This window comes from Macadamia integrifolia, unplaced genomic scaffold, assembly GCF_013358625.1.
Source record: "Macadamia integrifolia cultivar HAES 741 unplaced genomic scaffold, SCU_Mint_v3 scaffold624, whole genome shotgun sequence".
NCBI classification, from domain to species: domain Eukaryota; kingdom Viridiplantae; phylum Streptophyta; class Magnoliopsida; order Proteales; family Proteaceae; genus Macadamia; species Macadamia integrifolia.
In genome coordinates this window covers 271,740-284,170 of record NW_024870500.1, presented here as the reverse complement: position 1 = coordinate 284,170, position 12,431 = coordinate 271,740, and the positions used below count along the sequence as shown (strand labels likewise).

The following is a 12,431-nucleotide window of genomic DNA, read 5'->3' as shown; positions in this document are numbered from 1 at the left end:
AAAAAAAAAAAAAGAGTATAAAACAGGACTAAAGGACCCTTACAACCTTACTTTTGATAAAGTAAACACACCCCAAAATACCCGTACAAACAGGATGGGAAAGAATAAAGACTACTAATCTCGACAAACATGAAACACAACTCGTAGCCACACCCAGAGTATCTAAGAGCAGGAGGTCATAGGATTAAACCCAACTAATACCACTATCAATCTATAATTCAAATTTTGATTAGTATAAAGGTTAGGTTAGGATGAGGTTTGGTAGTTTTGATCCATCAATAGAGAGTTTAAAGTTTGAATAGTGTAACCAACACCCAGTGGTTGGGATAAGGTTTGCTGAGTAGACTTACATATAGAGGGGAGGAATGTGAAATAGGCGCCAGGAGAGCTTATTTCAACCTCCCCTCTCTCTGCCTTTACAGTAAGCACTCATGGTGACCCTAGATTCAGGGATTATCATATAAAAAGAATCTTAAAGAGTCAATATCAGGAACAAATGAATACAAGGTTTAATTCGTCATCATTATACTTCTCCATACTAGGTTATTCCTTTCTTCAAGTGTTATAAAGAAACTTTCTCACGTTTATCCCTGCCCAAAGAGAAAAACTACAGCAACTTGCCACTTCTGTTGTAGCTTATTAGAATTCTCCCAGATGAGTGTGGGTCAAACACAATCCGTTCTAGTCTAGGTGTCAAGTGTAGATATGTTTCTAACAGGTAGATATCTCTAAGCTCTAATTCTTCAGATAGGAGGCCCTTGCCTAACATGGATCCACCAATAGGTCCTGTACGTGGAAATATCAATCAGAATGGTTTTTTGTTTTTTATTTCTTGAGCAAGAAAGTTTGCATATAATAATTAGAAGCATCCTTTATTGGCATGATAAAGAAACAATTTACAACAGGAGCGCAAAAATGAACCAGAAATGTGGCAATAAAGTCCAAACGTAATTACACAAACTATACACTGCATGTGGTTAAAGGAAAATGGATGCCCCAGTAATGGGTAAAGCTTGACTCCACAAAATTTAGAACCAAAAGAATTGGGAATGGACTTGGTGGACCTGGCACATATTGCACACCCAAATGGATGCCGTTTAATGTTAAACGGTAGTAGTTTGGACAAATGAATCATACACGTATAAATGCACCTTCCAAATTTCTTACACTCCCAACCCTATGGAATGTTTTAAGTTAAAAAAACAAATGGCTATCTATTAGAATCTAGATGGAAGCCATGGAAACTACAAAACTCAGTGATAAAAAGCTTGTAAAGTGCAAACAAAGTTTAACAGCATAACAGTAGTGTACAACTGACTCATATTTCAAGAGTTGAGGGAAGGGGTGAAAAGAATAACAAAGAAAAGGGCAAAGGTGAAAGAACTTGAATGAGATGAAAATGCGCCAGAACAAGAAATGGCAGGTCCATTTCTTTGAATGGAAGAAGAATGAAATTTAATCCCAATATTACAATCAAATATTTCACATGCTCACCTTGCATCGGAAGATGATCACATTCATTCATTTATCACACAAGTGATTTTTAGGAGGCCTCACATATTCATGCAAATATGTTTTCACATATACATCAGACAGGTCTCTGATCACAATATCTTGATGCATATCGTGGACACTGCCAAATAGATGAAAATCAAGAGGAAAATAGCAGGATGATTTGTTAAGAAGAGTAATCAGTCTATCCCTTCTGAATATGTCCTACAAGAACTCACTGCTTGTTCCATACTTCTTGCTTGTGCCATCAATTGTTGAATCCTTTCCTTTGCTTTTTCCATGTTTTTTCTCCCAAGTTCCTCCACCAGCATACTGTATGTGCAGTCCCTAGGAACCAGTCCTTTGGAAACTATTTCCTCAAAAAAGGAACAAGCATGATCCAGTTTTCCACTTTTACAAAGGCCACGAACCAAAAGAGTATAGGTTCCAAGTTCAATGCTGACGTCCTTTTTAAACATATCATTCAGTAAAGAGAAAAGGACCTTCATCCACTTCTTTCTACAACACATCTTCAATAATGGGGCATAAGTTTTAAGATCAGGTTTACAGAGGTTCTTTTCCATTTCTTGAAGCAGCTTTAGAGCCATTTCTTCTTGTGAATGCTCGCAAGCAGCTGAGATCAAGGTGTTATATGTCGTTACATTTGGAGTATTTCCACTCTTAGATATCTCCTCATATATGCCACGAGCATCCTGAAATCTACCTGCTTTGCTTAGGATGTAAATCAAAGAGTTGTAGAAAGAAGTATCCGGAACACAACCATTCCTCTTCATTCTATCATAAATTTCCACAGCTTCATGTGTTTCCTTTGCTTTCCCAAGAGAATGCATAATAATAGTATAAGTTATGACATTAGGAGAGCATCCCTTCGCCTGCATCTCATCAAGAATAGCATAAACCTTACGGAAATCCTTCTCGCAGCAGTAAGCTTCGATCAAACTGGTATAAGAAACCACACATGGCTGAAACCCATGTCTTTTCATCTCTTCCATAGTCCACCAGGCCTTGTCCATCTGCCTGGCTCTGTTCCATCCGTTTATCAAGATATTAAACGTACGAGAATCAGGAGGTATCTCATTCTTAAACTCCAAAAACGCAGCTTGTGCATGCTCAACACTCCGTTCCTTGCACAATGCCTCCAAGAGCAAGTTCATAGTATAATTGTCCTTTCTCATGCCAAATTGTTCAATTCCACGAAAAGTCTCTATTGCATCTTTCCATCTACCGGCTCTAGCAAGCCTTCTCATAATCTTAGTAATTGTTCCCAAGGAGATTAATCCACCAAAGTTAACCATCTCCTCAACCAATTCCCACACGAGATCAAACTGCTTTGATTTTCCGAGAATGTCGACCATCAAGTTGAAAATATCAGCAGAATAACTACAACCCGTTTGCATTTGGGCCCACTTAAAGAAACCAAAAGCAGAGATCCAGTCATTGCTAAACCTTTCCAATAGTTTTTCGACCAAGTCCTTGGAGACCTTAACATTGCAACCACCCAAAGCTTGGACAACAGCATCGGGTGAGCCGAACCTACCCTTTAGAATTCTACTAATCTTATCGACATCGTTATCAATAGTTTCAATTGACACACATTTAATATTGATATTTCGGTCATCAATCTTCTGATTACTGACCCAATTAATAATTTTTGGAAGCACAAAATCATCTTCTTGATCTAGGGAAGAAGATTTGTCATCCTGCAATGATTTAAACCAATCGGGAAGCTCGGCTGACTCATTCATGCCACAGAAACTCTGGAATAAGCTGTAACGCACTCCATTAACACGGTGAGTGACACCATGAAACATGTTCAAGGTTCTTGAAAATCCAAAACGTTTAAATACCTCAAACATTCCGAGTTTCAGAAGTATCGCCAAAAATGAAAGAAACCAAAAACAAATTACTCAAAGACAGAAGAAACATTCACGAAATACCCATTAGGGTAGGCCAGTAAGCAGTTCGTTTAAGCGCAAAAATAGCTTCTTTTCTGAATTCTTCAAGGATTCAACAGGAACCCATTTGAGTGAAACAGGTAGTTAGTGTTCCTAAAAGGCAGGAAACAGCGAAATAACAGAAAAAAAAAATCCCATCAGGGTACGTCTGCAATCAGCAAATAATTACACTGAAACTGATGGAATGAACAAAAATGAAACATCCAATCTAAGTCGGTCACTTGCAGAACGAGTTTGAGTTGCAAGTCGCAGGAAAAGAAACTGAGAAATAGGGTTACCTCCAGTTGGTTGTTTTGGGTGGGAGCGGCGCAACGCAACCGGTAAGAGAACCGCCGGTAGTGATCGTTCCCGAGCTTGGAGTAGCCAAAACCCCTTACCACGTTACGGTACCAAAATAAATACCTAGAAGAACACAAAGCATAAGGGGGACAGAATTGTAATAATTCTACCAACTTTTTTTGTTTTTTCATGCTCAATCTGGTTGCAGGTAATGTATTATTATTATTTTTTTTTTTCGGAAATTATTCTACTCCAATGTGTGACAATTCTTCCTTACACTCCAACTTACGTGTAGGTAGAACAGAATTACCTACACATGCACAAATGAACTGTGGCAAGTTTGGAAACATTACACAAGGATAAGAGAAAACCCGCTCTGATATTATATAAATGTCTAATTCAAAAGCTCGATGTATTGGGTGGAAGGATTCTAAGGTATATGAGAGGACAAAAGGTTATCGATGTGAGACTTTTCTCCCAATAAGTTTAGAAGGGATCTAGTTTTCCTTCAACAGATAATTATTTTCCAATGGCTATCACGTAGAGGCACAATAATTCTCCTAAGAAGTTTAGAAGGGCACAATAACATCTAAGATTTTCAACATATAGAGGCATAATTATGATCCTCGATATGTGGGTGTTTTTATCACCAAAGGTGAATGAAAACTTTAGTCAAACTTTTGGTAGAGAGTGTAGCTTTCACTAGCGCCTTCCTGTGTCTATCTCTTTCCTCCCTTTATTGAATGACATCTTTGCCCTTCATTGGGGGATGAGAGAGAGAGAGAGAGAGAAAGACCCAAAGAGCACTAGTAGTAGTACACTCTCTGTCCTTCTTGACATTCTTTTTCCTCTTTAACTAAGTGAGCCCTCTATATACAAATCTTGAGGCACTTCCTCCCATTTTCCCATTGGCTTTGCGTAGGATAAAAATCCTTTACAACTCCCAACTCGTGCAATTCATGTTATTCTTTGTGCAAAACTCGATATGTGTCCAACTTTTAGTGAACGGTCCAGATGAGTTCTTAATTGATTCTTCACCAAAACCTGATTTGAAGTAAACTAAACCGGTCCATTTGAAGGTTCAAATTAGACACATGAGTGATTTGGATTAGGCCTCTCAAGAAACCTAAAACTCACGATACTCTCTCTCTCTCACCCCTCTCTGTCTCTCAAACGGCTCTCTCCGTCTCTCACACCCCTCGCTGCTAAACGAAGGAGAGGGTCTGGTTTGGGCTTTCATCCAAGCTCTGTAGAACAGAAGGTTGTTTGCAAACGACTGAGAAACTCTCGGTGGAAGCTCCTTCTACTTGATTTTCTCGCTCTGATCTTCTAAAAGGGGAGGTTATGGTTTGTGCTCTCATGGTGGGTTTAAACGCAAATGCAAGATCAGATTAATGGCCACCAAATCTAAACCTACTACTAGATAAAGTCCACATTTTACGGAATCTAATCCTATTTGAATATCACGATGGAACATCTGCAACCTTTGGAGAAAAGTTGAAATGGTGATAGTGTGTATTGGGAAGTAAAGATTAGAAGTGAGATGATTGGTCAATAGCTGGCAAGATTAAAAGAGAGAATACATTTGAGATTTGAACATAGATGGGTCACTACCACCAGTTTTCATGCTACCTCAAAGGTAATTTTAAGTTTCAAGTCTTTTTTTAACCCTCTCCTTTCAGGAATAAAGGAAATAAAATTCTCTTAAATGAGCACTCAACTCATCCCAGTTTTGACCTTCAAGGAACCAATGAAAGCACAACATGTAACATGGACCCTTTTTGGGGTCTGGTTTAGGTTCTTGTACAAGACTCCTAGGGTATTTGATTTACACATGGATTCCACTTAATTTCTCTCCTATTTTAATTGGTTTTTATTTTTAGTGGAGTTCAAGTGTGTGGATCAAACACTGATTCTCATACTACGAGGACCTGATCCGGGGTGGTGAGTAGAGTACAAACTTGTTGGGTTGGTAACAAAAGAGTACAAATCAAGTTCTGGCATGGTCTTGATCCACACACAAGGAATCCACAGGATCCCATCTGTCTGGATCAGAGTGGTCCATTCTCTAAACTGCACAGCTTGTAACATTAGAGAAAGAACCAACCCTAACCTTATTTTTCATTTTAAAGAGGGCCAACCCAATCATACACGCTCAACTTAGACCAGCTGACCAACACCCTCAGCTACCCTTGATGGCTCTATCTTCCAATATTCTTTGTTTCTCTTTCATTCTCATTCTCAACTCCCTTACATCAGTAGCTCCATAAGGTCAATGGAACCTCCTTCAGCGAAGTATTGGCATATCAGCCATGCACATGCAGCTACTCAACAACGATCGTGTCGTCATCGTCGACCGCACCGATTTCGGCCCTTCCACTATCTCCTTGCCCGACGGCAAATGCCGAAATGACAACAATGACGAGGCCCTCAAACATGACTGCACTGCTCACTCCGTAGAGTATAATATACATACCAATTCTATACGGCCCCTTATGATCCTAACCGATACCTGGTGCTCTTCCGGTGCCGTCTCCGTCAATGGAGCTCTCATCCAAACAGTTGGAGATAACGATGGTGACCGTGTTGTTAGGCTTTTCCACATGTGGGAGGATCCGAATTACTGACCCGAATCCGACATGGACCATGGAAAAATGCCCTTGCTTTAGTGATGGGAAACATGACCTTACTCCCTAACGGCCAAGTCTTAATCATCAACGGGGCCGGAAGGGAACCCGAGCGTGTCTCGCTTCCAAGTGCTAAACCCGTCTTCCATTCCACGTATGTACCATTCCACCGCAATCTTACTCCGTGATGGTCGAGTTTTAGTGGAAGGAAGCAATCCCCATCAGTACTACAACTTCACCGGCGTTTTTTTCCGACGGAATTAAGCTTAGAAGCATTCTCTCCGGCGTATCTGGATTCCGCATTTTCGAGTTTACCGCCTACGATCACCGCTACGGCGTCATATGCTAAGCTTACATATGGGCAAGTGGGCAACGATTGCCAGTACGGTTCTCGGTGTTGAGTGGTACTAAGGTGAATACGACGGCGGTAATGGTGACCATGGTGGCTCCATCTTTCAATACACACTCTTTCTCCCATAACCAGAGGTTGTTGACGCTGAATATGGGGCATGTGACCCTTGTGAAGAATTCGAATTCAGCGTATGCCTTTGCCGCGACAACTCCAATTTCAACTATCCTGGCACCTCCTGGGTATTATCTTTTCTTCGTGGTTCATCAAAATATACCTCGTGAGGGGATTTGGGTTCATATCCAGTGATTTATTGTAGTTTTTAACTTAATTATTTTTATTTTTATTTAACTATGTTGCTAATAGGAACAACCAGCCATTAAAAAAAGTGTATACCTGAGCCAGTCAATAGAAGATGATCTAGAACAACTAGAGAATATACCTTGCTTGGACCTGGCCCTTCAATGGTTCCACGTTCACATCCTATTCAAGGTGGTTCACACACTTCAACTCATATGGAGTCCTCTGCTTTAACATCGGTCTCTAAGATAGTTCTGTTCACAGCCACCTCTCAAGACTATACATCAACACCTCCTTCCTCAGTGGTGATTGAAGAGATCCATGCCAATGATAAACTCAATTTAAGCCCACCAAGGAGCAAAAGAAGAGCCCAAAGCCCACCAAGCCCCATCATTCAAGGTCTCAAAAAACTATGCATCTCCTCTGACAGGGGTCTTCCTGTCCCAGACTCTCCTAAGTTTTTGACATGGCACTCTCCTAAGCAACGCCACAAGACAAAAACTCGACAGCATCATCTCATTATCAAGCAACCATCATTAAGGGAGTTAATTCTGACTTGAAAAAGGTTTGGGTGGCTACCTCAAAGCCACCCAGGTCGCCATGAGTTTCTTGGCTTGGAACTGTCATGGGAGCGGTCGAACCCTGACAATTCAATATCTTTGCAGCTTAGTGACCTCAACTCTTTCGTGTTTGGTTTTTCTAATGGAAACCAAACAACCAAATGCATATTTGGAAAAATTAAAAAGGAAAATTAATATGGACCATTTTTTTGGAATCGAGCCACAAGGTCTCTCTGGTGGCCTTGCTATCTTTTGGTCTTCTGTTATAGATATCTCCTTCCTTTATGCTTCTAATAGGATTTTAGATCTCTCTTTAATTTCTCTCTTTGAATCTTCGTTTCAGATTATCTCTTGTGTACGGTGAACCAAGAATAGATCGTAGGGCTGCCTTTGGAGAGATCTTACACAGCTCAGTCGGACAGTCACTGAACCCTGGCTTTGCATGGAAGATTATAATGAGATCTTGAGCCAAGAGGAAAAATCGGGCTGTCAGGTAAAACCAATTTCACAAATCTTAAATTTTAGTATTGCTATTGATGACTGTGGTCTTGTTGAATTAAAGTTTACCCCCCCCCCCTCCCTTTTCTTGGTGTAATAAAAGGAAAGGCAAAGACCTAAACATGGCTAGCCTAGACAAGGCTTTTGCCAATAGTAGCCTCCTTTGCAATCATGGATCAATATTTGTCCATGGGTTTGCTATGATTGGGTTGGACCACTGCCCTTTTGCAGTCCATCTTGACCCTAAACATCGGCGCAAAGCCCATAGTTTTAGTTTTGAGGCTAAGTGGGAAGGGCATCCTGACTTCCCCTCAATCATTGCCGATGGCTGGAATGGCCACTAGCAGGGTTCTGCTTTATTTACTTTGAGTAAAAAAATAAAGCAATGTGGGTCTAAGCTTCGGCTATGGAGTAAAGGTACCTTTGGAAATGCTAGGATGGAAATTGCTAAAGCTATGGAAGACCTTGAAGCCATCCAAAGCAACCCTGATTGTTCCAACTTTGCATCCCTTGAAGCCCAATGTCGTAGACACTAGGTCTTTTGGACCCAATGATCACGACTACAATGATTGAAAGCTGGACCCCGAAAAACCTCCTTTTTTCACACCATTACTACTAGGAGAAGATAGGTTAATCGTATAGACAAGCTCAAAGATAGTGCGGAGGAATGGATTTTTGAGGGACCTGAATTGTCCTCCCACATTATTGATTTTTTTCATAACCTGTACTCCTCAAATCCTTCTGGAATTGAGGAATTCCTCTAATGTGTGACTGCCCGTGTATCCCATTCCCAGAATGATTTGCTATGCAAATCTTTTACTAACGAGGAGATAAAAACTGCTCTATTTCAAATTGGAGCTTATAAAGCTCCTGGGCTTGATGGGATGCCAACGAGATTATTTCAATCGTATTGGCATATTGTTTGGCCTGATGTCATCTTTGTTGTTAAGAGATTTTTCAGTAATGGGTTTATGCTTAAGGATTTTAATCGTACTGCCATCATCCTTATTCCTAAGCAGAAGTGTCCTGAGCTTATTAGTCAGTATAGGCCTATTAGCTTGTGTACTGTATTTTATAAAGTTATAGCTAAGTGTTTAGTTAATAGGCTTAAACCCCTTCTTGACTCCCTAATTAGCCCCTCCCAAAGTGCCTTTATCCCATCAAGAACCATCTTAGACAATGTGTATGTTGCTCACGAGATATTACATCAAATGCGTACATCCAAGGGTAAAACAAGCTCTATGACACTCAAACTTCACCTATGTAAGGCCTATGACAAGGTTGAATGGCCTTTCTTGGAGCAAACCCTTCTTAGATTAGGTTTCGGTGCTACTTGGGTGAATTGGGTTATGCAATGTGTTACCACTGTGAGTTATCACATCAAAGTCAATGGGTCCATCATTGGTAGTGTCTCCCCCAAGTGAGGTCTCAGGCAGGGTTGCCCTCTAAGCCCATATCTATTTATCCTATGTTAGGAAACCTTGTCTAATTCTCTTCTCCAAGCTGAGTTCTCCAATCAAATTTCTGGGATTAAAACTAGTAGATTTGGCCCTACTGTCTCCCACCTCCTCTTTGCTGATGATTGCTTAGTATTCTCTAAAGCGGGAGTTGAGGAAGGCAGGACCATTATCAATTTTCTCAAGAATTTTTGCCTAGTTTCAGGACAAGAACTTAACACTAGTAAATCTAGTGTTCTCTTTAGCCCGAATGTGCCTTCTAAGCTTGCTGGTGAAGTCTCCTCCATCTTAGGGTTCAATGTGGTGCCCATTCATGGTAAATATTTAGGATTACCCACAGAGTTTGGTAGATCCAAAAAATTCCTTTTTAATAACGTCATTGAGAGAGTTCAATCTAAATTAGCAGAGTGGAAAGAGAGTCTCTTGTTTGCGACAGGAAAGGAAGTCCTCCTAAAGTCTATAGCTACTAGCGTTCCCCTTTAACCCATGTCCCTATTCTTGCTTCCCCAGTCTATTTGTAATAAATTGAACAAATTATTAAGACATTTCTGGTGGAAAGACAAGTTCGGTAAGGGTGTATTTTGGGTAAGTTGGAACAAACTTTGTAGGAGCAAATCTTTAGGTGGGCTTGGCTTCAGGGGTTTTCAAAGCTTTAATTTAGCCCTTCTTGCCTGCCAGTGTTGGCGTTTACTATCAAATGAGGAAGCGTTGTGGGTAAAAGTGTTCAAAGGAAAGTATTTTCTGAACTCCTCTTTTTTGGATGCCCCCAATCGTCGTTCCTGCTCCTAGGCTTGGATAAGCCTCATGAAAGGAAGGTCTTTGCTATTGAATCGATTGCATAGAAGTGTGGAAGATGGTAAATCCACCTCTATTTTTTATGATGCTTGGGTCCCTTCATTACCGAGAGGAAAACTGGCGGGAAATTACCTCTCCTTTCACATTCATCTCGTGGAGGATCTTATCATAAATCCATCAAGACAATGGAATATCCCACTCATTCAGGCTTCCTTTTCAGCTAGTGATGCTCAAGCTATCTTGCAGATACCTCTTCATATTTACCCTTCTCCGAATAATTGGTTTTGGGGGTACACAAAGAATGGTAAGTTCACTGTTAAATTAGCTTATTATGCTGCTTTTCACTTGAAGAATGCTAGTACAAATGTTTCTGTCCTTAATGCCTCATCTTCAAATTATGGTTTTTGGAAACAATTGTGGAATTTGAAAATTTTACCAAAAATTAAAATATTTTTGTGGAGGTGTTGTTCTAATGCCATTGCTGTTAATAAATTGATGCATAGTAGATCTATCTCTCATCTCCCTCTTTGTCCTATTTGTCTTGTAGATGATGAATCAATAGTTCATGCTCTTTTTCATTGCCCCTTTGCAGCTTCTATGTGGAAAGCTTCCCCTTTCAGACTTGATACCTCCACTTTCCAAGGAGCTGAGTTTAATGATTGTTTTGATTGTCTTTTTATCATATTTAAAGAGGTTCCAGACCAACAAGACTGTCATATCCAATGGTCGTCTCTCCTTTGGGAAATATGGAAATCAAGAAACAAGTTTGTATTTATCTTTGAATAGCCAAATTTAGTCTCTACTATATCAACTTTCAATCATACTGTGGAGGATAGCAGGTTGGGTATGAATCGGTTAACTCTATCTAGTCAACCAACTAATGTTTCATTCTCTCAATTTGTATTTTCAGATTTACAGCTCTCAAACCTGCCAATGGATTCTGTTGTTGCTTTTACCGATGGGGCTTGGAACTCAAAGACAAAGAAAGGAGGAAGAGGGGCGATCATTTTTTATAAAGGAAAGTCTTTCATTGGAGCTAAGTGTAAGGCCAACTGGGGATTTTTAGCTTCAGTTATAGAGGCAGAGAGTGTGCGTGATGCTCTTCTTTTGGCTCGTAGTCTTGGGCTCCTACATCTCCTCATCTTCTCAGATTGCCAACTGCTTATTTTTGCCCTAAACAACATTGTTTCATCTTTGGATTGGCCTACCTTAGCTATAGTTGATGACATTTTGGCTCTTTCTTTGGACTTTTTCACAGTTAAATTCGGTTTCATCCCTAGGTTATGAATAGGGAAGCTCATTTCCTTGCTGGAGGGGCTTTAAATTTGTGGCTTTCAAAAAATTGGTGGATTAATCCCCGCCCCTTTCCTTGTAAATATGTCCTTCCCAGCTAGGAGGTTCTGTCTTGCTGATTTTAGTTAATGAATTTTATTTTCTGTCCAAAAAAAAAAGTGTATATGTTTCTTAATTTGTTTAATAATGTAATCTTTGGTTTCAATGTGTAAGGGCTGAATAGGGCTCCTGCCAATGTATTGTATTCATTTCAATAAAAAGAGATCAACAATGTATTGTTACATGGTTTTTTTTTCTTTGGGTAAATGTTATATGGTAAGTTAGATACAAGGAATGACTAGGAAAGGCAATGAGTTACATGGTATATTGGTGATCCTACTAAGCTATCCATATCGTTATCTCTCAAAAATTTAGAAGTTTGATATAACATATGAGCCTCCTGGTAGAGGTACAACATACTCTCCCTCTGTCGCTACTGTTAATTACAGTGATATTACTTTGTGTCTTCTTTTTGTTTTGATCTTTGACATCCAGTTATAGGGAGGTTGATTTCCATGTTGGGAGATGAAAATTTTGAATTTAGAACCGTTGAACATGCACAAGTTTAGAACAGTTGAACATGCACAACTTGTTTTGGAATATATTTTGGACCAAGTTGAATACAAATATCACTTGCCAGCAAAATAATAATAATAAAAACATATAAGCCCCGAGAGCAGAAAAACAAAGGAAGTCATTTAGGACTCCCTCTAAGAAGCTTTCCGGTTTATGGAGGGGTGGCCTTCAATTTCTAGGCAGAGTTTTCT

At 39.9% G+C, this 12,431-nt stretch overlaps 2 protein-coding genes and 1 pseudogene across 6 annotated transcripts in view; 1 reads left to right on the top strand and 2 right to left on the bottom strand.

The window, feature by feature from the left end:
• The window catches only part of LOC122069493 (EKC/KEOPS complex subunit TP53RK-like), a 6,274-nt gene extending 2,195 nt beyond the window's left edge, over positions 1 to 4,079 (bottom strand). For 2 of the 5 annotated variants that reach the window (XM_042633516.1, XM_042633519.1), the window contains exon 1: positions 3,746 to 3,869. Coding sequence is in view for 2 of the 5 variants with exons in the window: in XM_042633515.1 (XP_042489449.1) it covers positions 3,746 to 3,937 (192 nt within the window). In the remaining 3 variants the exon portion in view is untranslated. Of the gene's footprint in view, positions 1 to 1,494; positions 1,631 to 3,745; positions 3,953 to 4,056 lie in introns of those variants that run through there. The other 3 variants (XM_042633518.1, XM_042633515.1, XM_042633517.1) reach the window with 3 other exon arrangements.
• LOC122069492 (pentatricopeptide repeat-containing protein At3g22670, mitochondrial-like) lies at positions 1,692 to 3,813 on the bottom strand. The gene is made up of 2 exons (XM_042633514.1): positions 3,746 to 3,813; positions 1,692 to 3,560 (listed from the first exon to the last, which is right to left on the bottom strand). Exon 2 carries the CDS (start codon positions 3,366 to 3,368, stop codon positions 1,692 to 1,694), a length of 1,677 nt encoding a protein of 558 aa, XP_042489448.1. The 5' UTR covers positions 3,369 to 3,560; positions 3,746 to 3,813.
• Positions 4,080 to 6,287: 2,208 nt separating the features above from the next.
• Positions 6,288 to 11,908, top strand: LOC122069489 (annotated as a pseudogene).
• The last annotated feature ends 523 nt before the right edge of the window (positions 11,909 to 12,431 follow it).